This window comes from Dipodomys merriami, unplaced genomic scaffold, assembly GCF_024711535.1.
Source record: "Dipodomys merriami isolate MVZ:Mamm:240054 unplaced genomic scaffold, mDipMer1.0.p SCAF_153, whole genome shotgun sequence".
NCBI classification, from domain to species: Eukaryota; Metazoa; Chordata; class Mammalia; order Rodentia; family Heteromyidae; genus Dipodomys; species Dipodomys merriami.
The window spans coordinates 2,829,838-2,854,923 of NW_027202860.1; the positions used below are offsets into that span (position 1 = coordinate 2,829,838).

Below are 25,086 nucleotides of genomic sequence, written 5' to 3' on the forward strand. Positions count from 1 at the left end.
AGTAACACCTTCCCTAAATGGCCATGAGGCATGACGTTACTTACAGGAGGTAGAGAGACCTGTCCAGTGATCTCAGGTGGGCGCATGCGCACTGAGTCTTCTTCAGGCACTTCAGGCTCCCCGGATGGGTAAGGTGGGGGTGGGTAAGGAGGGTACTCTTCCAGGTACACTTCAAGCAGATGAGGAGCCTCTGGGTTTGCTTCTTCTGCATTATTCTGCAGATTTGAACTGATCTCTGGGACTCCTTCAGGCACATAATCAAGGCCTGGAGAAGGAGCTGGCATGTCACTGTTCTCTGTACTGGTACTTCCCACCTCCTCTGGGGGCAATGACTCAGCAGCCAGGGAGACATCCTCCTTTTCTGGCTCTCCATGTAAATAGGGATTCACGATATCGACCGGGCTTTCTGGGCTGACAGTTACTGAGGTGGATGACTTAGACGGAACCGAGATGGTCTCCATGGCAGCGATGGTTGTCCGCTGGTACAAAAGTTTCTGAATATTTGGTCCATTGGGACCCTCTGGCTCTGTAATAGAGCTACGCTTCTTTAGAGGCCTTGGTGCATTAGATAGTTTCTTTCGTAGGGCTTCCAAGTCAGCATCACTCTGGTTTCGATAAGGATTAGATAAGAAAGGCAGCAATTTGGTTGGGCTGAGTGGTCGAGGAATTCTTTCGTTTTCATGGTTCTCGTGGACTGAAGAAACAGGCTCTGTTTCAGGTTCTGGACTGCCAGGCTTGCCCTGGCTGTTGGAATAAATGTTCTCTGGGTGCTGCTGTGGATTTTGGACAGCTGCAATCACAGGCTTACCATACACTAGTCAGGAAAAGGAAGAGAAAAAGCTCTCATTAGCACTAAACAAAACTAGACAGGAACAGGAACAGTTAACAACTAAAGTCCCTCTTAATTTCAGTCACCACACAACTGCCCCTCAAGCAGAACTGACTTCTTAAAATAACAAAAGACAAAGCAAAGATGAAATCTTTGCATATTAAGCATATTATAGAATCAAAATCCCCTCTGATTTTAAAGGGCACCATTATTTTATGAAACAGTAAGAAAATCTGGCCAACTATATATAAGCAATCACTGACTGTGCTATCCTAATTTAAAATGACAACATGAAAAAGGCTTAGAACCAATAAAAATTTTAATCCATTACAGGCTCAGACCAAATACAAATAGGCACCATCTCAACTTTATACTGTTCAAAGTGAATCACTGAGAAATTATGTTTGGCTTACAAATTAAGAACCACTGTCTTTACCAAAGACATTCCTCTTTAACATTCAATTCTATCAAAATCATCTAGTTCCAAATTATTAGTGATGTTTTCACCGAAGATTCATGATAGAACATGAAGTGGCACTACAATGATTCTTAGATAAGCTAGTTACGGTTTCCTATGTAGCATTGTGTCCTCATTAGAATAGCTTAAAAATATAGCTGTATCGCTTCTGAAAGTACAAGACACAGAGCACTACTGCCCCGGCCCCATTCTCTGAGCACCAACAGTGCCTGGGCACGGGAGCAGAGCAGGTTCGGCCACCCCACCCCACCCCCACCGTGTCAGAACTGCCCCTGCACAGTGCAGTACAGTTTCGGCTCTCAGCAATCGCATCAGCCAGCCAAATAGAGAGCAGTTATTTTGCTGTCTGCTGGCAGCTCTGGGGAAGGACTTCAGCATGCCATCTATTTAGGTAGAGGAGACCAAGAACGTTACCGCTCGCAAAGTGTGGGCCTCTGCTCTGCGTCTTGGTCAATGCACTCTGCACGGCCTGCTGGAAATTCTTTCCTGGAGCCTGATGCTGTGTATACATAGAGTATATGGAACTTGCTGCCACGGTCTGTGGTTTTCGGAAGGCTGGAAGGAGGGCGTCTTTAGAAGGCTGAGGAGTAAAGGGCCGGACTGCAGCAGCAGGTGGACTCTCCTGCTTAGACCCTGGAGAAAGGGTTTGGTCCTGACCTGCAGGTGTGCTGGGAGACAGTAGCACCCTCGGCTGCTGCCCTGCAGCTGGCTTGGGTTTATTTCCCATGGATGTAAGCACTGTTGGCAACTGCTGAGGATTTCCATCGAGCTTAATGTCTAAAGGTGGCTGATTCATTTGTCCAAAATAAGGCAAATTAATCTGTTTGGGTTTTGTAGGAACAGGAGGTGGTACTTTAGCCACATTTTTATTTGCAGCCTATAAAACACACAGACACACAAGGGGAGAGTGGGGGTAAGTTAAAACACTGTATAACTGAGTATATAGGACATCTCAGACAACTTAATTGACAAATATAAGTGTACCATACAAGCATATTAACTCTTTAAAGATATAACAAGTTAAATCCTTTAAAAAGCCTCAAATCTCTGTATTTAAACATATTTCTTAGGAGAACTCAGTGATGTAAGATCCTTCTCCCCCTACATGACTTCCTTCTTGTTCCTGCCCACTTAAAAACTTTTAATAGCTGTCTTTCAAATTCTCAGGTAGCACCAAGAAATAAAGGCCATTCTTGTTCACTAGAACCTCATGCAATCTAGCCAGGTGTTGCTGTGCATGCCTGTAACCCCAGCATCTGGGAGGCCTTACACAGAAGAATCATGAATTAGAGGCCAACCTGAATGACAAAGAGACCCTGTCTCAAAAATAAATAAATAAACTCGGGAAATATTTCTCTACTTCTATTCATCCCTACTTTAACCCCATTACACTAAAATAAATCGCTGTTAACAATTAGAAAGAAGAAACCCACAAGCCAGGTACCGGTGGCTCAGGCCTATAACCTTAGCTACTCAGGACACTGAGCTCCAGAGGATCACAGTTTGAGGTCAGCCCAAACAAAAGACTTCACTAGACACTATCTCCAAATTAGCCAACAAAACACAGGGATGGAGGTGTGGTTCAAGTGGTACAGCAGCGTAGTAAGTATAAGGCCCTGAGTTCAAATTCCAGTACCATCAAACCACACACACACACACACACACACACACACACACACACACACACACACACACACACACACACACACACACACACACACACACACACACACACACACACACACACACACACACACACACACACACACACACACACACACACACACACCCAAAGAAAATTTAAAATTCACCTCACTTGTCACGTTCACCCTAACCTGCTTATCCAAAGTTTAGATCCTGATGGTTAAATAACAATGATTTGTTATGAAGTTGTTTGACCTAACTTCAGCTCCAAATTTCAAATGATTCTCATAAAGCACACTTTGTTCTTCAATGTGCTTACATTCTTATAAAAATTATGACATATGAGTAAGAAGCAAAAACATCATTCATTCTCCAATACAGTGCAAAAGCAAATATATTCAGGCAAAAAATGTGAAAGTAACAGAATGCTATTACATTTTTCTTTTTTTTTTTTTTTTTTTGGGGGGGGGGTCCGGTGGGGCCTGAACTCTGGGCCTGGGCGCTGTCCCTCAGCTCTTCAGCTCAAGGCGAGCACTCTACCACTTGAGCCATAGTGCCACTTCCAGCTTTTTTCTTTTTGCTTATGTGGTGCTGAGGAATCGAACCCAGGGCCTCAGGCATGCAAGGCAAGCGCTCTACCACTGAGCCGCCTTCCCAGCCCTGCTATTACATTTTCTAATGTTCCAGATACACTTTATTTCATTTGGTCTCTTTCACCAATTTTATTTCTTCTAAAACATATGCTGCAGAACTACCACTGCATTTTAACAACTGGAATACTCCTAAGTACCTGCGCATCCCGCAAGATATCCTCACTGCTCTGGTTCTTCCGCAGTGTACCAAAGGAGGAGGGGGCAGCACACTGGTCCACAGTGTCGAACATTGAAAAGGGACGCACTTTCTTCTCTTTCTCCCTCAGTGGAACCTCCCCATCATCCACTGAAGATAGAAAACACACTTTGATATTCAAACCATTTGGACTGAAATTACTTATTCGTTCCTGAGTTTCTCTCTCCTCAATCTCTATTGAAATTCTGTACTCATCAACTCCCCTTCTATTTTGAGCTAAACTGAGAAAAGGATAACCCAAATGCTACAATGCTAGCCCCTTACTTCCTCAGCTAAATGAAGGAGTCATGGACATAAACTATGGTTTATAAACTGTCCCTGACTTTATGACATCAGAATATAAACTATGTAGAAAACAATATCTAATACCTTTTCAATGGCAAAAACAGTAACTATCTGGATGGTGCAGATGAACCTCACCTTGGTCCAGGGCATTCCCAGCACTCTGAGGTACAAGGGCAGCTTGGCTTGGGAAAAGATCTGCATTTGAAGGGCTCCAATCAGGACCACCTGGATGGATTTTAGAGCCTAGAATGCAGAAAAACAGCTACAAATGACAGAATTCTAAAAGCACTTTTACTTATTCTTTCTGTTCAGACTTTGCACCTCTAAAATCAGCTTTAAATTCCAGACTCAATTACCTATTAAAATTTATTTTAAAAAGACTTTTTTTTTCTAATTCCAGGTTTTTCCCACATTTCTCAATGTAACATTAGTTACAGCAGACAAAGAGTCTGAAGCAGCAAAGACCCACGCTAGGCATGCCTGTCTAGCAAGCTCAAGGACCTGAGTTCAAATTCCAGTACGGAAAAAAAAAGCCCAATGTCATTATTCTTTATTTTCTTCATTGTGGAAGAAATAGTGATCACCTAGAAAATAATTTATAAGCCCTGCAGACATACCTTACACACAATACCTTAAGTGACATGTATACAACACAAAGACAAAGAGAAGACTTTTAACCCAAGGCCTTTCACAAATCAGTGTGTTCAGGACTTTTACACATTGATATTTAAATTTCAAATGCCAGCCTTCTTTTAAACTTGGTCTTACAAAAACAAAACTGTAACTCTCTAAAATAAAATTCAACGTAGGTGGCACTACTGATTCACAGCACTTACCATGGCAAAATAACAAAATACAATGAGCTATTTTTTGCATGTTAATAACAGGTTGAAGAAAAAAAAATAACACTGGCTACTACCTTTTCCTTCTGGAGTTCTGAACAGGGTAAAGAATGTTTATGGCTTTTGCCTCCCACAACTCCCCCTTCATTTTTTTTCTTTCTGTTACAAAGTCCTGGCCTGCACCCTAGGACTACATAGAATGTAAAGATTACTAATGCCAGGACCCTGTTACGTTCACTTTTCAACGCTCAAATTGTTTACTTTTATTCTAAAAATCATCAGTACGTAAATTTCCATGCAAAAACAAATGAATATGTAACATTATTCATTTAGAAAATGGATTTAGCACTTAACTTTCTTTAAGATAACACTATTTATATATATACATATATGTATATGTATATATGATCTTTGTACAAAAAAAAGAAATGTTCTCAAGTTATTGACAAGAGATAGAAATTTTCTTTGAAAAGAAGGAACTTGTTTTGTTGTCTTGTTCTGCTGACATAGTCTCTATGTACCCCAGGGGAGCTTTGAACTTGAAATCCTTCTGCCTCTGCTTCCAAAGTGCTGAGATTACAAGTGTGCACCCACCATGCCTGGTAGAAAGGAACTCCTAAAAATAACTTTCAGATTTTATCTTATTTCATTTTCTAAGTGGAATTTTTTTACTCAGGGAAAATGTAAGAAAAAAAAACAAGAACAAAAAAAAAAAAAACCTTTTAACTCAGGCATGGGAAAAATAAGTGTATCTAGGAAAACAAACTGTGTAAAGACTTTGTTTTTACCTTTACTTTGCAAAGCAGCCCCAGACCTCATATTGGGTAGTGTCTGTATCTTCATTGGGCCCTCTGAAGCCTGTAAGACCAAGGAGCCATCAGGCAGGGCTGGTTTCACCAGTAGTTCGGGCCTTGAGGGCATCCGTGGCATGGTAGATGACTGGATATAGGGACCCACAGCAGCCACGCGACTCGGGGCTGACATCACTTGCTGGGGAAGATTTCCATCAGATGAAACCTCAGGCAAGAAGACAGGTCTTTTTGTATTACAAGCTGTACTGGATGATCACACTCAGAAAAGCCTGTGACATTTTCATAATGATTGCTTTCAGAATCTAACCATAGATACCTACTCAAAACATCCCTTTACAAAAACACTCCACAATGTGCTCTCTCACCCATCCTTAATAAAAGTATAAGCAGGACTACGTAAGTAAAACTTTTTAAAAAGTAAAAAAGCAGTGAGTTATCTTCCAAAGATCTAAGACTACTCTTTTTTTTTGTTGTTTTTTTGGAGGACACGCTTACAGGAGAATTCTCTCCATTAGCTGCTTAAGAAAATCTGAACTCATTGGGCAGGTCATCCTTCTCTCCCCTTCTCCCCTCCCTCAACCTGCTCCCTCCTCCCTGGCTCACTGCCCTCCCCCAAACCAGGTTCAGGAAGCCCACTCACTGGGAGATTCTCCCTCTGCTGTAGTGCTGCCTTCTTCTTCCACAGCCGGTCCCTCAGCTCATTAACACGCTTATCCATGATGGCCACTTCTGAATTGCGCTTATTCAAACACTCCCTCTGTTGTTGCAGCTTGGCATTCTGCTCTTGATTCAATTTGTTTCTTAGCTGAATAAAATAGGAAGGAAACAAAAAGAAAGCCGAAAAATAAAATTTCTCCAACAGGTGATCACATGGTTAACTATGACATAACTTCTAAAAATGCAAGTCCTTCTCCACATGCCTCACCTCCTGCTTTAAAATCAAGTGACATGTGTGCAAGTCCATTGGCTGTGGTTATGCCTCAAGTTTCCTGTGTAAGGTAACATCAAGTTTATTCTGGATTCTCTGGGGTTTAGGGCTCTCCTCTCCTTCTACCCGAAGGAAGGCAGCTGTAATCTAGCAACTTCCTGCCACTTCTGAGGACAGAAAGCTCTGTGTTTCCTCCCAGCACTCTGCATCAGGAATCAGCAGCTGTGGCCTACCTGCAGTTCCTTGTAGAGGCGATCGAGCTCAGCCACAGCAGACTGGTTGTCATGGTGGCCGTCGATCCTGCCGTTCTTGAGCATCTCTAGCTGCCGGGAAAGTTCTTCTACTTTTGACACAGCCAGAACGAGCTCCCTCTGTTTTTGTTGGAACAAACTATTCATCTGTTCAATTTCCTCCACTACAATGAGAGGGTTGAAAAGAAAAGTGAGAATGGATTACTTCCCTGGCAACCAAGCTTTACAAGAAACTTTCCAATTAAAAGTAGAAAACTCTCAGAATGTCCTAAAACCAGCCTCACTTCTTTTAGAAGCAAATGAAATCAACACAGACATCTCTAAACGTCTACCATCTGGATGCAGATAGTTGAAGGATTTGGAGAATTTATATATTGACTACTATTAAACATTCAACTCCAAATTTTGAAAACAATGAAATTTGTTCAGTGCTTTTTTTCCCAATCTTATAATGATGGTAGATGGAACTACGGAATCACTATAATTGTAATTAAAATGGTATTATTATAAGTGGAGCTATCATATGAACAAAAATCCTTACCTTCAACAAATTCTTAATTTGAAAAAAAAAAGTTAAAGAAAACTTACAAATTCAGAAGCAATTTTAAAACCATGTCTAAAACACTTAATGCATTCCACTGGGAGAAACTTGTAGTATCAAAATTACATGTAGTAAATTATACTTTTTCAACAAAATCTCTCCCTAAAGTTTAGAGACTCAGCCGGGCGCCGGTGGCTCACACCTGTAATCCTAGCTATTCAGGAGGCTGAGATCTGAGGATCGTGGTTCAAAAGCCAGCCCAGGCAGGAAAGTCCCTGAGACTCTTATCTCCAATAAACCACTAGAAAACTGGAAGTGGTGCTGTAGCTCAAGTGGTAGAGCGCTGGCCTTGAGCTGAAGAGCTCAGGGACAGCGCCCAAGCCCAGAGTTCAAGCCCCACGACTGACCAAAAAAAAAAAAAAAAACCAATAAAGTTTAGAGACTCACCTTTATTCTTACTATAATTCAATATATATTTCCTATACCATTCTGCTTTTTAATGCCAAAATGGCTTTCCCCAAAGATGTCCTGTCTCCTGGGAACAACTTACCAAGTTTCCCATTGCTCAGCCTCTTCTGTTCCACATGCCCTTTAAGTGCTCTCACTTTTTTGAGCTTGGCTTCCTGATTCTCAGCTATTTCTCTGAGCCTCTTAAGTTTCTCCTGCTCAGCAGCTTGTTGCTGTTGACGTTGATCTTGTTGTTTCAAAAACTTCAAGCGTTGTTCCTAGACATGAAACAAATCAACCATCAGGCACAGGTAAACTACTGATCTCAAAACCATCCCACAACCGAGGGTTCAGAGACAGGCGCAGGCTGGGTGTTCTGCTCCCCTACCTATCCCACACGCTGCCGTCCCTAATTCCCTGTTAGGTTCTTCAAAACAGACCCTCCTGAGACCGCACTGGAAGCTCTGTGAGACAGCAAATAGTGATTGTTAAACTAACTTTCATAAAGGAGGAGCTGATGAAGAGTTGGGAGGCAGTATAAGAACATAAATTCAAAAGATGTGGATTCAAATTCAGATCCAAACCCAAGTTCTGACATGTATTCCCTATGGATAAACTATACAGCATCTCCAAGTACAGATTGTGTTTCTTCATCTACAAAGTAGAGAGACTTGGTGATACTTGTTACTATGGTGAAGATTAAACGATCTAAGAAATGCAAATCTCTTATACTACATAAAAGGTAACTGGGAAGAGCCACAGAAAAAACACCTTTCGAAAACTGCTATTATAGTCAGGTATTGTGACTCAGACCTGTAATCCTCAATATTTGAAAGACTCATATTTTGGCGAACCATAGTTCAAGGCCAGTCCAGGAAAAACATCTGCAAGATCCTAGCTCAACTGATAAAAAGCTGGGTGCCATGGTACATACCTGTCATTCCCGCTATGTGGGAAGCTTAAATAGGAAGATAACTGACCACACTGGACCAGGCAAAAAGTGAGACCCTATTCAAATACTAACAAATGCAAAGGGTTGGAGACATGGCTCAAATGACACTGCTAGGCCCCTTGCTCAAACCCCAGCACTAATAAAGAAGCCTACAGCTAGCAAAAAAGCAGCAGTGAGACTGGTTTTGACAGTATAAGCGAGGTTTCGTATAATAGTCTTGTCAAGGCCAAAACTAGGAGTAGTCTATTCATAGAAATTAATTCCCCCAAAATAGCCCCAAATTAAGAAAGATGTCTACTATTCTTATCAAGCAGCAAAAGGAGACAACACTAGCATTGGTGAACTTTAAAGCTGCTCCTGCTGTAGCTCAAAGTGGGTCTTGGCAGTAAAGCAAAAGGCTCTTTATAACCTTCCTAGTTCACTGCCTCTCAATGAGACATAATTCATTTTAATTAAAATGAGGGGTCAGCTCAGGCACAGTGGCATGAACCAATAGTCAACTATTCAGGAGGCTGAGGCAGGAGGATCATGAAAGCCCAAAGGTTGACTCCAGCCTAGGTAGCATAGATACTATGTCAGAAAGGGTGGGGGAAGTCATCATCAAGGGTCAGGAAATTTTCAACATTGGAATAAAGCAAAGATTTCTACAAAGTGCTAAAGCAAAGGAAGAAAGAGCCATATAGCTTATGACTTTGGATTGACAGTATCACGTTCAACGTGGGAAGCTGCCAACTTAATAAGGAATGTGGACTGGAAATGGCTCTACGCTTATGTTAACAATGATGGACTGGTAGGTCTTTGAAAAGAAGATCTTACCTTAGTAGCCAGCATCTGTTGCTGGGCCTCAATCTGTTGCTGCTGGCGAGACGCCATTTCCTGAAGTTCTGCAAGAGTCATATCCATCCTAGGACTACTAACCTATAGATAAAATCACAAATCCAACTTACTATAAAATGATCACAGAGATTTTCTCAATGGTCTACTTGGTAGCTTCCTGGGGCTTGAACTCAGCCTTCTGAGTAGCTAGGATTACAGGTCTAAGCCACCAGTGCCTGGCTCATAATGTTAATTTTTACATTAACATTCATTATGTTGACTTATTAAGAAATAAAACATACTAATATTTAAACACTGTTTTGTTGTCAATTTAAATTGAGTTGTTTCAATGAATAGGGATATAAACAATGATTTAGAATTATTCTGTTCTATAGGTAATTTATAGAAAGATTTAATTTATATAATATCTGATCATATTAAACACAGTACTAGGGTATTAGCAGCAAACTAGAAATCGAGTCATTGAAACATTATTTAAAAATATTTTAGTAGTAAAAAATTCAAGACACAGTGGATCATCAGGAGCAGAATGAGAAAGTGTACTCTTTTAACATTTACTCAATATTGTTCTAGAGAAACAGTGCAGCAAAACAATACATAAGCAGAATTCTGAATGGCAAGGAAGAAACCAAGTTGTCTTTACTCAGAAACAACATACTCACCTATGAAAAAAAAATACTATGAAATCTACAATAAAAGCTATCCAAACTAGTAAGTTACTTAGCAAGATTGCTAGATTTTATATATATATATGTGTGTGTGTATATATATATATATATATATATATATTCCATATTCCTACAGAAATGGAACATTTTTAACCTCGTAATCTTTTTTTTTTTTTTGTCATTCATGGGGCTTGAACTCTGGACTTGGGTGCTGTCCCTCAGCTCGTCAGCTCAAGGCAAGTGCTCTACCACTTGAGCCACAGTGCCACTTCCAAAAATGGAACATTTTTAAATAGAATTAAAATATGAAAGCCTTAGGGATAAATTTAACGTATATGCAAGACCTGTGCACTGAAAATTTCAAAATACTGCTGAGAGAAAAAAACACCTAAATAAATGGAACAATATACCATGTTCTGAATGGAAAGTTCAAATTATCAAGGTGTAAATTCAACAGAATTCCAATTAGAATCCTAGCAGGCTTTCTTGTAAAAACTGATAAACCAAAATTCATAGAGAATGCAAAGCATCTAAAACAGCTAAAACTAAAGTATACAAACAGGAAAAATAGGAAAGTCTCCTGCCAGAATAGGAGCAAATGCTAATAATCTGGATTCTAACATAAAGTATAGACAGGAGAAATATGACTTAGCTAACTCTAATGGTATTAGAAATTCTGAATTATGAAAGGAAACATTTTGATGGTTGCCAATGGCTCACACCTGTAATCTTAGCTACTCAGAAAACTAAGATATGAGGGTTGTAGTTCGAAGCTAGCCCAAACAAGAAAGCTTATGAGACTTATCTCCATAATCCCCCAAAAGTCAGAAATGTAGCTATGGCTCAAGTAATAGTAGAATGTTAGCCTAAGGGAAAACAGCTCAACAGCATTGCCCAGGCCCTGGATTTCAAGCCCCACAACTGGCAAAAAAGAAAGAAAGGAAGACAAAAAAAGGAAAAGGTATGTTGAGAAACTTGCTTACCCAAGCACCAAAAGCCCACATCTATAATCCTAGCTTCTCAGGAGGCTAACATTTATGGATCAAGATTTGAAACCAGCTTAGTTAAGAAAGTCATGAGATTCTTATCTCCAATTAACCAGCAAAAAAACAGAAGTGGAGGTGTGACTCAAGTGGAGGTGTAACTTAGTCATTTGTGAAAAAGCCAAGCAAGAGCACAAAGTTGCGATAGCAACAACTATTGATATGTTTCCATTTTTCTAAAAGTAATGATAGCAATAAATAAAATCACAAAAAAAAACTCCTCTAACTTGCTCAACACTTACAAAATTTAAAGGTTAAAAAGCAGGTTAAAGGACATGGATTTACAATGCCCACTTACGCCATTTTCCTTTCTTCGATGTTCACCAGTAACTTTCACTCCATTCCTCTTTAGATTTGGATCCTGAGATCTTGGTCCACTCACTATATACAAAGTTTAAAAACTATGTGTTAACATTTGAGTTGACAGATAACAGTATCAGTTCCTTTCAGAGTTCTGTTATTATAACTGTTTGATACTTAAAGTTGAATGAATACTAGCCAGGCACAGTGAGTGGTGAGTGACTCACACCTTTATTCTTAGCTACACAGAAGATCAGGAGGATTGTGATTCAAGGCCAGTCCAGGCAAAAAGTCGGAAATTCTACTTCAACCAGTAAATAACTGTGTGGTGGTACTTTCCTGTCATCTCACATAGAGGGAAGCATAAATGGGAAGACTGCAATTCAGACTAAAGTGGGTTTTGTTTTTTTTTTTAAGTGTGGCTTAGTGGTAGAGTGCTTGCATAGTGCTCATGAAGCCCTGGATTTGATTCTTCAGTACTACATAAATAGAAAGAGCCGGAAGTGGCACTGTGGCTCAAGTAGAGTGCTAACCTTGAGCAAAAGAAGCTCAAGGACAGTGCCCAGGCCCTGAGTCAAAGACCTAGGACTGGCAACAAAAAAAAAAAGTAATAAATAAATAAAGCAAAAAGAGCTGGGGACATGGCTCAAGGGGTAGACAAGCCACCTAGCCAACGAAGCTCAAAGCCTGAATTCAAACTGTGGTTACTGCCAAAATACTAAAAATAATTAACTTTAAAAAAAATTTTTTTTTAAATTCTTGCCAGGCGCTGGTGGCTCATGCCTGTAATCCTAGCTAACAAGAAGGTTGGGATCTGAGGATTGCGGTTCAAAGTCAGCTCGGACAAGAGTGTCCATAAAACTCTAATCTCCAATTAAACACAGAAAAACTGGAAGTGGCCACGCTGTGGCTCAAGTGGTAGAGTGCTAGCCCTGAGCTAAAGAGCGCAGGGACAGTGCCCAGGCCCATAGTTCAAGACCCATAACCAACAAAATAAATAAATTTTTAAAATAACACATACTTAAAATGCTAATAACAATGAAGTTAGGTCTCATAATTCAGTCCATTTTGGAAAATCAATTACATGGAACAGTGACTATTAGTAATAAGTGTGTGCCATCTTGCCAACTACTCAACTAGAAAAGCTTCCTAATTCACATAATGAAGGTGGGAAAGTAAATGAAAATAATATACTTGTACCTTACACAGCATCTACAGTTCTTGCTCCTAGTTCTTAGTAGTGAAACCAAAAATAGCACCATTGAAAGAATAGAAAATCACATCTATACTCTGTGTTCATTGTCTGTGTACTACATAGGAATGAAGCAGTTGAAAACAGGACATTTATGTTTGGAATATTTTGTTTATTGGGGACATTCTGTGGTAGTGTATTAGTATGCTGTGAAGTTCTTTCAACATAGTATTCTGCTTTTTTGGTTAAAAAGAACTTTCAAGTGAAAACTCACGTGAATCTCTGTACCACTTACACATCATAAAATGAAAAGTTTGCTGAGCACTAGTGGCTCATACCTGTAATCCTAGCAACTCAGGAGGCTGAGATCTGAGGATCATAGTTCAAAAGCCAGCCCAAGCAGGAAAGCCTAAGAAAATCTTATCTCTAATCAACTGCCAAAAAGCCAGAAGTGGAGCTATGGCTCAAGTAGTAGAGTGTTAACCTTGAGCACAAAAGCTCAGGGACAGCACCCAGGCCCTGAGTTTAAGTCCCAGGACCAGCACAAAAGAAAAGATTCAACTAATCTACACAACACTTCTGTAAACAAGAAAAAAGAGGAGGGGGGTGGGGAACCTGTTCAACTTTAAGACTAATTATTTTCTCTGCTGCCCCCACAGAGCACTTTACTAGTTTCTCCTTAATGTATCAATTACAGAATGAGGGTAAAAGCAAGTACTTTAAAAAATAATTTCATACACATTCTAGGTTAGAAAAAGGACATGGTCAAAGTCTCCCAATCCAAAGCTGGTAAATTAACACCTTCCCAGAGCAGACTGAAGCAATCCTGCTATATATTAATCTAAACACCATGTGGCACTGGTGCTTTGCAACAATGTGCAAACAGCTCTGTTATCTGAACATTATATTTCTCATATTACAGATACATTGAAACTGCCTATTGCACTACAAGAGACTATTCAATAATTTACCCAGTACTGCACAGCAAGATCTTTGAATTACTAGATTACTTAGAAAAGGATATATGTAGTAATGTAAACAAAGAATATAACAAAAATAAGATACAAATGCCAACAACTTAAACATAAAAGAGCTTAGGAAAAAATACATGCCTACCAAGTAAGAGGACAGATACCAGAGATACTAAAAGTCAGGTAAGCCAGCCTGGCAGAGGTGATTCAGGTTCCACTCCTGGCTCTGCCTCTAGGTACGGCCTCTGACGAGTCACTTAACCCTAGCTATCAGGTCTGCTCTCCTTACAGAGGAAAAAAAAAGGCCGGACTGAATTCTGGCTCCCTATTCTAAATTTCATCATTTCTAGTAGTCAGGTTATATATGGACCCTTCTATTAAAACAAGAGTTACTATTAAAACTAAGATTTTATAATTTCTACTAATTAACAGGTTTTACTAACAAGAAAAATGCAGTATGTTCCATTTTTAGTTTAGCAATTCTAGCGCTTTTAGAATTACATGGTAATCCTTCTAGCCATGGCTTTCCCTGAGAAGGGCACGTCTTCACGGATCTCCAGGTGAAGTTACTCTTTCCCTCACATTTTGAGACCTCCAAGGTCACAGGATGGCCATGCCTTCAAGTCTAGTGCTTCTTCTAGCCCACAACTCTCTATTCTATGTATGACTTTCTACCCCTTCCTTACATCCAAAAACTCGGCTCATAACCATCGGTCATTAGTTGTGATTGCATGATTCCATTACTCTCTCAAGGTACAAGTCCTGTCTTCTTCTGGATGACTTTGCCACCAAAAGCTAGCCTCTCAGTTCCATAGCTGAGTGGTCTCCATGCTGAGGCAGGCTCATTTTTAAGGTGACCTAGAAACACCCGGCCTCTGAAAGTTCAAATTCCAAATGTTCTGCTTTTCACCACAATTTATTTTCCAGCTACTTACCTCATTCATTTCTTCTCCTGCTATACCTGTTTATTAATCCAAGTGATGCTTGCGGTCTCTGAACTGTCCTCTTGGCCCTCAGCCCCCTCAGGAGGACATTCATGACTCCGGTCTTCATGTTTCCCACTCAGATTAGATGTTCCCTTGCTAGTGCTTTCTCCCCTGCACACACTTCCCAGTGGGTTTGTTGGGCAAAATCCCAACCAGGGAGGGGTCAGTCTAACTATCATCTCTCACAATCTCCCTGGACAAGCAAAGCACTAGTGCAGAAAAACTACACATGGTTCAAGTCTCTCATCTCAGCTGGCCCCAAAGCTTGCAGCAACCTGGCTTCCCCGTAAGCACACTCTCTTCTCAACAGCAGCTGTCTCAACCTGCCAGCCTATCTCTCTTACCACCACCCCATATGACCACCTCTACTAATGTACCTGTTCCACTGGTTCAACTTCCTAACCTCTCCATCTCAAAGCTCTAGGCTCTTCCCCAGGCATCACATGTCCGTGTCCCCCTTCCCCCCCCCCTCCCCTGGCAACTTCTAATGTACAAAGCTCAACTATGAATCATTCAGAGAATATTACGTACCAGTGTCCCTAATAGGAGGGCATTCATGACGAAGGAAGAAACGAACTTCATTTCTCTGACTTCCAAGTCGCTGAAGAACATCAAACATTCTCTCATTATCATCAACTGGACGTTCTGAAAGAATTGATTGAGAAATCATATTATCGGTAGGTAAAAGGAAGAGAACATATTTGCCACCTATCCTTGATGTAAATTATGGATGCATGAGGTATTTGGCATCATAGAAAATCGTTTTTTCCATTAAAAGAACTCAGAAGAAGCAGAAGTGTCACAGATTTCCCACACTTAACAATCATTGTCATGCCAAGGTGGAGTACTAGAAAGAGATTCAGATCTAGGCCAGCTGTCAAGAGCTCAAGAGTCTAATCTGGAAGGCTGCTCACTCACTGTAAGCAAGCTGTTTAACTTTTGCAATGTATTAGATCACAGGGTCTCCTTGTGAAAGCAACTTTCTAACTAGACTATTATTTTTTAATTATAGTCTTTGATATAGGCTATTTCTAAACTATAATTTTGTAGATATTACAAGTTTAAACTTTCCATTTCCTAACAAAAGGCTGTTTATTGCAATGAAAATATATATATGGCTCTCCTGCAGCAAGATTACCAGTTTTTTCAGTACTTATCTAGAGACAAAAAGAAGGGCACAAGTAAATGCTCCACACTAAAAGGGAGTTTTAGGAGAAACAATGTACACTGAGTTCTCAGAAAAGAACACAGAAAAAATCTTTCACCCTCAGGAAAGGAAGCTGGGTGTAAAACCAAACATCCTCATTGAGAAAGCAAGTGCTTAAAGAAACTACAAACTACCAAAGAAACTACAACATGTCGATTAAATTACACTTAATCAGCCATCAAAGACATGATTTCAGTACCTCAAATAAACAAGGGCACAGAGAATGTGGCAGCCAAACCTTTGGCAGATAATTCTGAGAATTAACTCTGAGCTTAATCTGGTTGTTTGGAATAAACAACTTGTAGTTCTAGTTCTGGCTCTGCTTCCAGTACGTAAAGTACTGGAAAGTATGTAAAGTACTTTTTAGAGAGGTTTTTCTGCTTTAAAAAGCATACAAATGTAAGATTCTCTCCAAAAGGAGAACACTCATATCTGAGGAAATTCTCTTAGTAGGAATGCCCCAAAAACAAACACTGTACTCAAAACACATGAAGTAGATACGTCCTTCCTGCTCGCTCAAGCCTATATTGCAAACTACTCAGGAGGCTGTTATGTGAGGACGAAGGTTGAAAGCCAGCCCCGGCAGGAAAAGCCATTTATTTCCAAGTAAGCATCAAAAAAGACAAAAATGGCACAAGTGGTAGAGCACTAGTCTTGAGCAAAAAAAACCTCAGGGGGCTGGGAAGGTGGCTCAGTGGTAGAGTGCTTGCCTTGCATGCATGAGGCCCTGGGTTTGATTCCTCAGCACCACATAAGCAGAAAAAGCCAGAAGTAATGCTGTGGTTCAAGTGGTAGAGGGCTAGCCTTGAGCTGAAGAGCTGAGGGACAGTGCCCAGGCCCAGAGTTCAGGCTCCACAACTGACCAAAAAAAAAAAAAAAAAAAAAACCTCAGGGACAGGGCCCAAGTCCTAAGCCGCAGAACTGCACACACACACAAAAGACAAGAAGTAAAGCAGGCCAGGGGTTAGGGATGGAAAACTGAAATCTCCAGGACTCTTAAGAATTTACAATCTAAGGCAGAGTTTTAGACTTCCCTATATATGGAAGCAAAGCGGCTGAAGAGTTTTAATAGCAGGAACTGGTATTATCCAGTTCTCATTGTAAGAGATCACTGGGCTTCATTACACACCAACAGTCTATTTGACTCTTACATAAAGAGAAAAAATAATTCAGAGAGTGCAGAAGACCTTCTAGAACATCCAACTGTGGGAAAGTCAACTAAAGATGAATAAAACTTCCTACCCTGCCTGGTAAGAAGTGAGGGCTCAGCTAAAATTAGATGCCATGAATGGAGCAATCTCATTAACACAGTGTATACCTTGCTCTGCAGACATTCTGGCACCTTCAGAGAAGGAAAAGGAAACAGTGGCAGTTGACCCAGCCGTGCAGGAACAAGGCAGAAATGATGGAAACTGCTCCCACCTCTACAAACCCCACTGGGGCCCAAAGGAAGCAGGCCACCCCATTTTAGAGCTCCAAAGAGCTATTGTAAAGAATCTCTTCAAGGCTTCTGATACTGCCTGTGACAGCACCACCACCTCTGCCCCTCTCCCACCTCTGTTCCTCAACAATGACAGCTGTCCCTAAAAAACTATAAATAAAAAAAAAAAAAAAATGAGAGGTCAAGATGATCAGGATCCCTCAAACTTCTAAGAACACCTAAATATACAAAAACTACTTTGAAGCACTATACATTTGACTGTAAGACACACTGGGCACACCGGCCACCTATCCTGACTTTTTGTTAACTTAATAGTGCTCGGCTTCATTTCACTGCAGAAAAAGGAATCAGCAAAGAGAGAACCCTGTCACAAAAGTTGGGTGAAAGTATTGTCTCCTGATGGGCACGTTTCTCTGTGGGTCACCAGGAGTACCCACTGTCACTCCTAGAACCCCAAAATAACAGTCAAAAGAAGTGAAGCACAGGGGGGGCTGGGAAGGTGGCTCAGTGGTAGAGCACTTGCCTTGCATGCCTGAGGCCCTGGGTTCCATTCCTCAGCACCACATAAGCAAAAAGAAAAAAGCCAGAAGTGGCGCTGTGGCTCAAGTGGTAGAGCACTAGCCTTGAGCTGAAGAGCTGAGGAACAGTGCCCAGGCCCAGAGTTCAGGCCCCACGACCGGACCCCCCCCCCCAAAAAAAAAAAAAAGAAGAAGTGAAGTACAAAGCCAGGTAGCATACCAGAGCCACACCATACTTCAGCCAAATGACAGTCACTCTCGCCGGGCTCTTTGCACAGGTCTACCACATCTCTGCAGATTGTCTCAGGAGTCACGGGAACTTCTGTGAAGTGCTGCTCATTGTTACTGAGGTACACAGTCAGAAACATCTGGAAACAACAAGAGACATGTTAGTCATTAGTCCTGTCTGTTGGGTAGTACTCCCCTCCCCTCAACCCCAGCCCTTTCTCTACATCACCTCACTTGGAAGTTCAAAAGTACAACACAGGGGCTGGAAGTTGGCTCAGTGGTAGAGCACTTGCCTTGCATGCCTCATGCCCTGGGTTCGATTCCTCAGCACCACATAAGCAAAAAGAAAAAAGCCGGAAGTGGTGCTGTGGCTCAAGTGGTAGAGCACTAGCCTTGGGCTGAAGAGCTGAGGGACAGCGCCCAGGCCCAGAGTTCAGGCCCCACAACCGGACCCCAAAAAAAAAAAAGTACAACACAACAGCCTGGCTGCCTCAGGCTGAAGTGGAGTGGGGATCCTTGTTTATCCATGGGCACTGCCTGTGGAAACTCTGGGAATCCTATAGTTCAGTCAAAACAGTTCATGCAGAAGGTCAAATCTTTTTCTGCCAGTTTTATTTTTATGCTATTTATCTACCAAGTAGCAAAAATGTCAGAACCATACCTCAAACCAGTCAATCCCTCAGGATTGAACAGATAAAAGATATCTAAAAATATAGTATGTACTGCTTATATGCAGGGATGGGAAACTGGAGACCTATCTTAGAGAAAAATTTAATATATATAAACCTACCTTACCAGCATGAATTAAATAATAAGCAGAAATAATAGCTAATATACTAAAACTTACCTAACCTTGCATATAAACATTTAAGCTAATAGATATAATAGATAATTAACCAAAAATCTTTCTCCTAGTGAAATTAGATTGTGTGTGTGTGTGTGTGTGTTTCTCTTAGTGAAATTAGATATATACATCTATAGATTATATACATACAAGGTAACCAGAAAAATTAAGAGGATATACTGTAAAAACCATAAGGCATATAAAAGGGGGGAAAGCTGTAGAATTTCCCAGTATAAGCGAAGAAACTTTCCCACAAATGATCTCAGGTTTTTCACATTCTGATAAGTGGTACAGCATAAAGATATACAGTTCTAAGGCTTCAAATTTAGCCAACAGGGAAGCACTTAAACTGACAATGGAAAAATCATAAAACCTTGACAACATCACTTGAAAAAAATAAAGATTAACCAAGTTTGCAGAATTCTACCCAGTTGCTGCCATGGCCAAAATACACAGCACAGTTAATGATGGAAACAAATTCTTTACACTTTTGTATTAAGAAGTACTTCGCCAGACTCCCCACTAGCACCAACACTTTCTCTGAAGTTTATCACTTCAAAAATAGTAATTTCCTTGTCAATGAGATTGAAGGTATTTATTAAGTTACAGAAATACTGGCTATCCAGTATATACACTAACCTGTGCTATATCACAAATACAAAGCTATTATGTAACCTAGCAGCACTGTACCTTAGCACACATCATTTTGCAGTGTACTTTTACCCTCTCTCAAACTTACATCAACTCAGACAAACAGAGCAGGTATTCTTTGATCATTATAAACAAAGAAAAAAAAAAGACTTGAGAAGTGATCTACCTGGCTGCTAAGTGAGAAGGTCAGGGTACAATTTTGTTTTTCTGATCTGTCATCTCCTCATGAAACTGTCCCTTCTAGCAAGAAAAATCTTAGGAAGTATCCCACTTAACCACAGTCACCCAAGTTTGTTGGTTTGTTTTAATACAGACCTAGTCTTTTACTTTCTGAAAGACTAACAGCTTTATTTACTTAAAAGCCTAGCTACAAGTCAGAATGATGAACTGTGGTCCTACCAAGGAATCCCTTCCCAAGGGGAAGGCACTGGTCTGCCTGGTCTGCCAGACTCCATTTCTTCTTCTATGTATGAAGATCAGTTCTGAACTGGTTTTAGTAATTATTCTCAAACCTTTGGTGCCCAGCCAGCAATGTGACATTTCCCAGGCAGATCTGATTTGAATGCTAGATCCACTTTTTTTTTTTTTTTTTGGTCGGCTGTTGGGCCTGAACTCTGGGCCTGGGCACCGTCCCTGAGCACAGTCCCTGAGCTCTTCAGCTCAAGGTTAGCATTCTACCACTTGAGCCACAGCGCCACGTCAGACTTTTTCTGCTTATGTGGTGCTGAGGAATCAAACCCAAGGCCTCATGCATGCAAGGCAAGTACTCTACCACTGAGCCACCTTCCCAGCCCAGATGCATGCATATTTAAGACTGCCCTAGGGAAACAAGGACACCTCTCTAAAACTCAGCCTCCTCATCTTCAAATGAAAGTCTGCAAATTCCCTAAATGTTTAATAGGTGTCCACGTACGACACTGACAAGGTCCCAGGTGATCTGCCGGGACGCACACTTGGCCCATTCCCTTTACCATCCCTCACACCGCTTCCCCCACATCCTCGGCTAGACTAGTATTCCCCTCACTACCAGCAAACATACCAGGCAGGGTCCCACATCAGGCTTTGCACTTGTCATTCCTGTTTGGAATGCTCTTCCCCATAGGGCAGCATAGCTGACTGATTTCCTCATGTTTTCATGCAATTGTCACCCTCTCATTTAGGTCTTCCAGCCCCACCCCTACACACTACTCCCAGCTTTGTTTCCTCTACTTGAGATATAACAGACATAGGGGAGAATTATTTGACTGGATTTTTTGTTATGGACTCTGCTCCCCGAATATGAATATCATAGCCTTTGTCTCTACACAAAGGTGTTTGTCTTAGTTTAGGGTTTTATCAGCCCAAAGGGAAATAAGCACATGTGTTATACATCTTGTGCATGCTACTGCATTTTACAGCTGGAAACACTGAAGTGCAGAGAGATGAAAGTGACTTGCCCCGGTCACACAGATAATTAAATGGCAAAATGAAAGAAGTCTGAAACCCAAGCCAGGTTTCCTCCATAGCCCGAGCTTTCAACCCCTGTTATCTTCCAGCGCCTTCCTTAGCAGCACATGAGGATGGGCTCTCCTGGATGTGGACCACCTTCTGTCACTGCCTCCAGGTCTGCCTTTTACACTGATGTCTACCCACATCTTAACTCTGATTTGTTTCATGGTAAATTTTCACTTAGGTATTGCTAGATGGTCTTGCCCGGAGCATACAAACTCTATATATTCTGATCCAAGTGGATTCTCTCATTTCTTCAGTTCACTGAGTCATGTGACTTTTGTCTCAATATTCTTTCTATTCAGTCAACAGTTAAACACTATCTGCAATATGGCCTGAGTTTGTGTGTACAAATACTCTTTCCTCAATAGCTAACACTGAATGCACACAGTGCAAAATTCAGAGAGAGAGGAATAAAGAGCAATTGCTGTGTGGAGAGGGGCATAGGGATTCCATAGGAAGCACCTAGGAACCAACAGCCCAGGCTGGTTCCTTCTTCCATTCTCCTACTCTCTACCTCCTGCCCCACTGGAGCAGCCAAGTATCAAGAGAGCCTATAGAAGTTGTCCTCCTGGCCACAAGGCAAGGCACAGGAAAGGAGAGGAGGAACCCAAGTTCCTAGCACAGGAGCCTTCTGTCGTACTATGCAGAAGGCTCCAGTGCAACAAGCAACCACCTACACAAAGTAGACACATAAGCCTAGTTCTGGGAAATAAACACACCAAACTGAAGGAACCAATAGAAAAGCTGCCACGCAAGAATAAGGTGTCACTGCAGAGGGAACAAGAGGGAAGACTACAGAAAATTAGTTCAATGAGGCAAGTAAGAAGCCACATCTTTATGGGCCAGAGATTCTAAAACTTTGACAAGGACAGAGGGTTGTTGAGATGATTGCTGGCCCCATCCTGGGAGTTTCTGATTCAATGGATCTGGGAAGGGGACTGGAGACTCTCCATATCTAATAAGCTCTCAGACGGAGTGGACACAGTACAGAAACCACACAGAGAACCACTATCTAAGACCATTAACAAGGAATTCAGATGATATGTTATGACACACTGGAGGCAAATCATTTAGAGACAAAGTAGATTAGTAGATACCATGGGCTTGGAGAAAGGAAGAGCTTGAGGAGTGACTGCCAGTGAACATAAGGCTGCTCTGTAGAGTGACAAATACTGAATCAGGGATGGTTGCACAAACCTGTGAATACACTAAAAGCACTGCATACTTCAGACTGGTCAATTTTAGTTATGGTATGTGAATTCTCAATCTAGAAAAGAAATCATGGGGAGGTTTGAATTGTAAAGTGATTTATGTCATTACACACACACACACACACACACACACACACACACACACACACACACACACACACACACACACACACACACACACACACACACACACACACACACACACACACACAGAGGCTGTTTTACATGAAGAGACTACAGGAGAAGTAAGGAAGACCAGTTAAGAAATACATACAGCACATATGAGCTAATGTAGTAACACAGACTGTAGGCAGAATGAAGATGGTGAAAAATGGCTAGATCTGAGTGATACTCTGCAAGCAGAGCCAAGAAGGCTCAATTAAGAGGTAGGATGTAAGATATGAAAGTGGACAGATATTAGAAATGAATCTTGATTTGTTGCCAATTTACTGAGATGAAGGAGGAGGAACAGGCTGGAAAAGGGCCCACAGACAAGGACATGTCACATTTGAGATACCTCCCAGACATTACATAGAGGTCCTAAGACTGGATGAGAGCAGCTAGTGGCAGAAAAGAAAGCTCATTTTTAATGCCTTGAGCAAGTCAAACACCCAGAAGAAGTCCCATAGAGACAAAGATTCATCACTATCACAAGGAAGAAAGGGGGGGAAAAAAGAAAGAAAGAAAGGAAAGGAAGGCAGGTGCATGGGGGGGGGGGTGAGGGAGGGCAGGGAAGAGGAAGAAAAAGAGAGTGAAGCCAGCCAGCCTTGGGAAGTGTAATACACCAGAAACCAAGCAAAGAAAGAGGTTCAGGAAGGAAGATAGGATCAACTGAGTCAATGAGACTTAGAGGTCTCAGAAATGAGGGCTGAGTCATAGAATCTGAAAAGATGCTGTTGACTGCCTTACACAGGGCCTGGCTGGAACAGGCTAGAGAACCTGAGGAAAGAAAGGAGCATAGATAATCAGTACCGATAACTCTTCTGAGGTGTTGTGCTTTAACACAGGTAGACAACTTGGAGCTATACATGAAGGAGATGTTTAGTGAAGGCAGGGTTTTGTTATCATAAAATGGAATAAGCCCCTGTTCTCATCAATAGGTGAAAGGATAAAGAAAATGTGCTCTGTACACAATGGGATTTTATTCAAGCATGAAAAAGAATGGAAAGTATATCATCTGCAGGAAAATGGACCATGCTAAATGAAACAAGCCAGATTCAATAAATCATTGTGTATTTTCCCTTATATGTAGACTCTAGATTAAAGAGAGAGTATTGGGGGAGAATAATGGAAGAGGGGCCACTGATCAAGATGCATTCTGCTCATAAACTGACATGATGAACTGAAACCCCTTTGTACAACTACAGATAATAATTTTTTTAAAGATAGGAAAGTATAGGGGGGACTATTTGAGGAGAAGATTAGCAGAGAAGGGGAGAAGAACAAAAGAGTAATGAGGGGTAAATATGATCAAGGTATATAATATATGTATGAAAATGGCATAGTGAAGCACATTACTTTTTACAATTCATATATGCTAATAAAAAATTTTAAAAATGCTTTCAAGAAAAACACATAGGTATCTTAAAAGTCTACTACATTAAAATGGAATAAAAGTTACTTCCAAGAACAAGGTGATGGCAGAAGCTACAACATGGTTAAACCTTGAAAACATTACAAGTGGAGCCAGGTGCCAGTGGCTCACGGCTGTAATCCTAGCTACTCACAAGGCTGAGATGTGAGGATTATGGTTCAAAGCCAGCCCGGTCAGGAAAAGGTCCCTGAGACTCTTATCTCCAATAAACCACCAGAAAATCAGAAGTGGCGCTGTGGCTCAAGTGGTAGAGCGCTCACCTTGAGCTGAAGAGCTGAGGGACAGCGCCCAGGCCCAGAGTTCAAGCCCCACGACCAACCAAAAAAAAAAAAAAAAAAAATTACAAGTGCTAGAAGTCAGACACAAAACCATATAGCTCACGACTCATCCATATAAAATGTTCAAATTATGTAAACCTATGGAGAAAAATAAATAAACTAATGGTTTTTAGGAGCTAGAGACAGAGGGAGGGAGGGATGGGGAGTGATTAACCTTTAGGAATTAATGGTAATGGTTTGCACAGCCCTGTGAATATACTAGAAACCAATTAATTGTAATTTTTTGTTTGGGGAAGGAGGGTTGGCACCAGGACATGATCTCAAGGGCTATCACTTGAGTCACACTAACAGCCTTGCTTTTTCCTAGTTAACTGGACAAGGCAGACTTTTCTGCCCAGGCTGGCACTGAATTGAGATCCTCCAGATCTCAAGCTCCTGATTAGTAAGGATTACAGTCCTGAAGTACCAGCACCCAGCTGAACTGTACACTGTCTCTAACACAGTTTTCTTAAATGGAGCTCACTGCATGCTGCTTATGCAAAATATAAAAATATCCTGAGGAAAAAAGTTACTCACAGAACAGCTGGAGAATAGTTTAGTATAAATTATATGAAATTGTACATACAATAAAAATTTGAACAAGAAAAAGATTAATGTGACCAGAAATAGATTGAGGTTTTGGTAATGAGGCATAAACTAATGGAAAACATAAGGAAACAATTCTTTAAACTATGTAGTACTTCCAAATACCATCTTCATAATTTTTTC

The 25,086-nt window shown here is 41.0% G+C and overlaps 1 protein-coding gene across 3 annotated transcripts in view; it reads right to left on the bottom strand.

The window, feature by feature from the left end:
* The window catches only part of LOC138827296 (apoptosis-stimulating of p53 protein 2), a 52,648-nt gene that overhangs the window by 12,237 nt on the left and 15,325 nt on the right, over nucleotides 1-25,086 (bottom strand). For 2 of the 3 annotated variants that reach the window (XM_070022801.1, XM_070022800.1), the window contains exons 2-13: nucleotides 18,242-18,389; nucleotides 15,387-15,500; nucleotides 11,705-11,787; nucleotides 9,675-9,776; nucleotides 8,010-8,184; nucleotides 6,901-7,082; nucleotides 6,380-6,544; nucleotides 5,716-5,944; nucleotides 4,221-4,328; nucleotides 3,742-3,890; nucleotides 1,722-2,184; nucleotides 45-814 (exon numbers count right to left, since the gene is read on the bottom strand). In XM_070022801.1, coding sequence (XP_069878902.1) covers nucleotides 45-814; nucleotides 1,722-2,184; nucleotides 3,742-3,890; nucleotides 4,221-4,328; nucleotides 5,716-5,944; nucleotides 6,380-6,544; nucleotides 6,901-7,082; nucleotides 8,010-8,184; nucleotides 9,675-9,776; nucleotides 11,705-11,787; nucleotides 15,387-15,500; nucleotides 18,242-18,389 — 2,688 coding nt within the window. The remainder of the gene's footprint in view (nucleotides 1-44; nucleotides 815-1,721; nucleotides 2,185-3,741; nucleotides 3,891-4,220; nucleotides 4,329-5,715; nucleotides 5,945-6,379; nucleotides 6,545-6,900; nucleotides 7,083-8,009; nucleotides 8,185-9,674; nucleotides 9,777-11,704; nucleotides 11,788-15,386; nucleotides 15,501-18,241; nucleotides 18,390-25,086) is intronic. The other variant, XM_070022802.1, reaches the window with a different exon arrangement.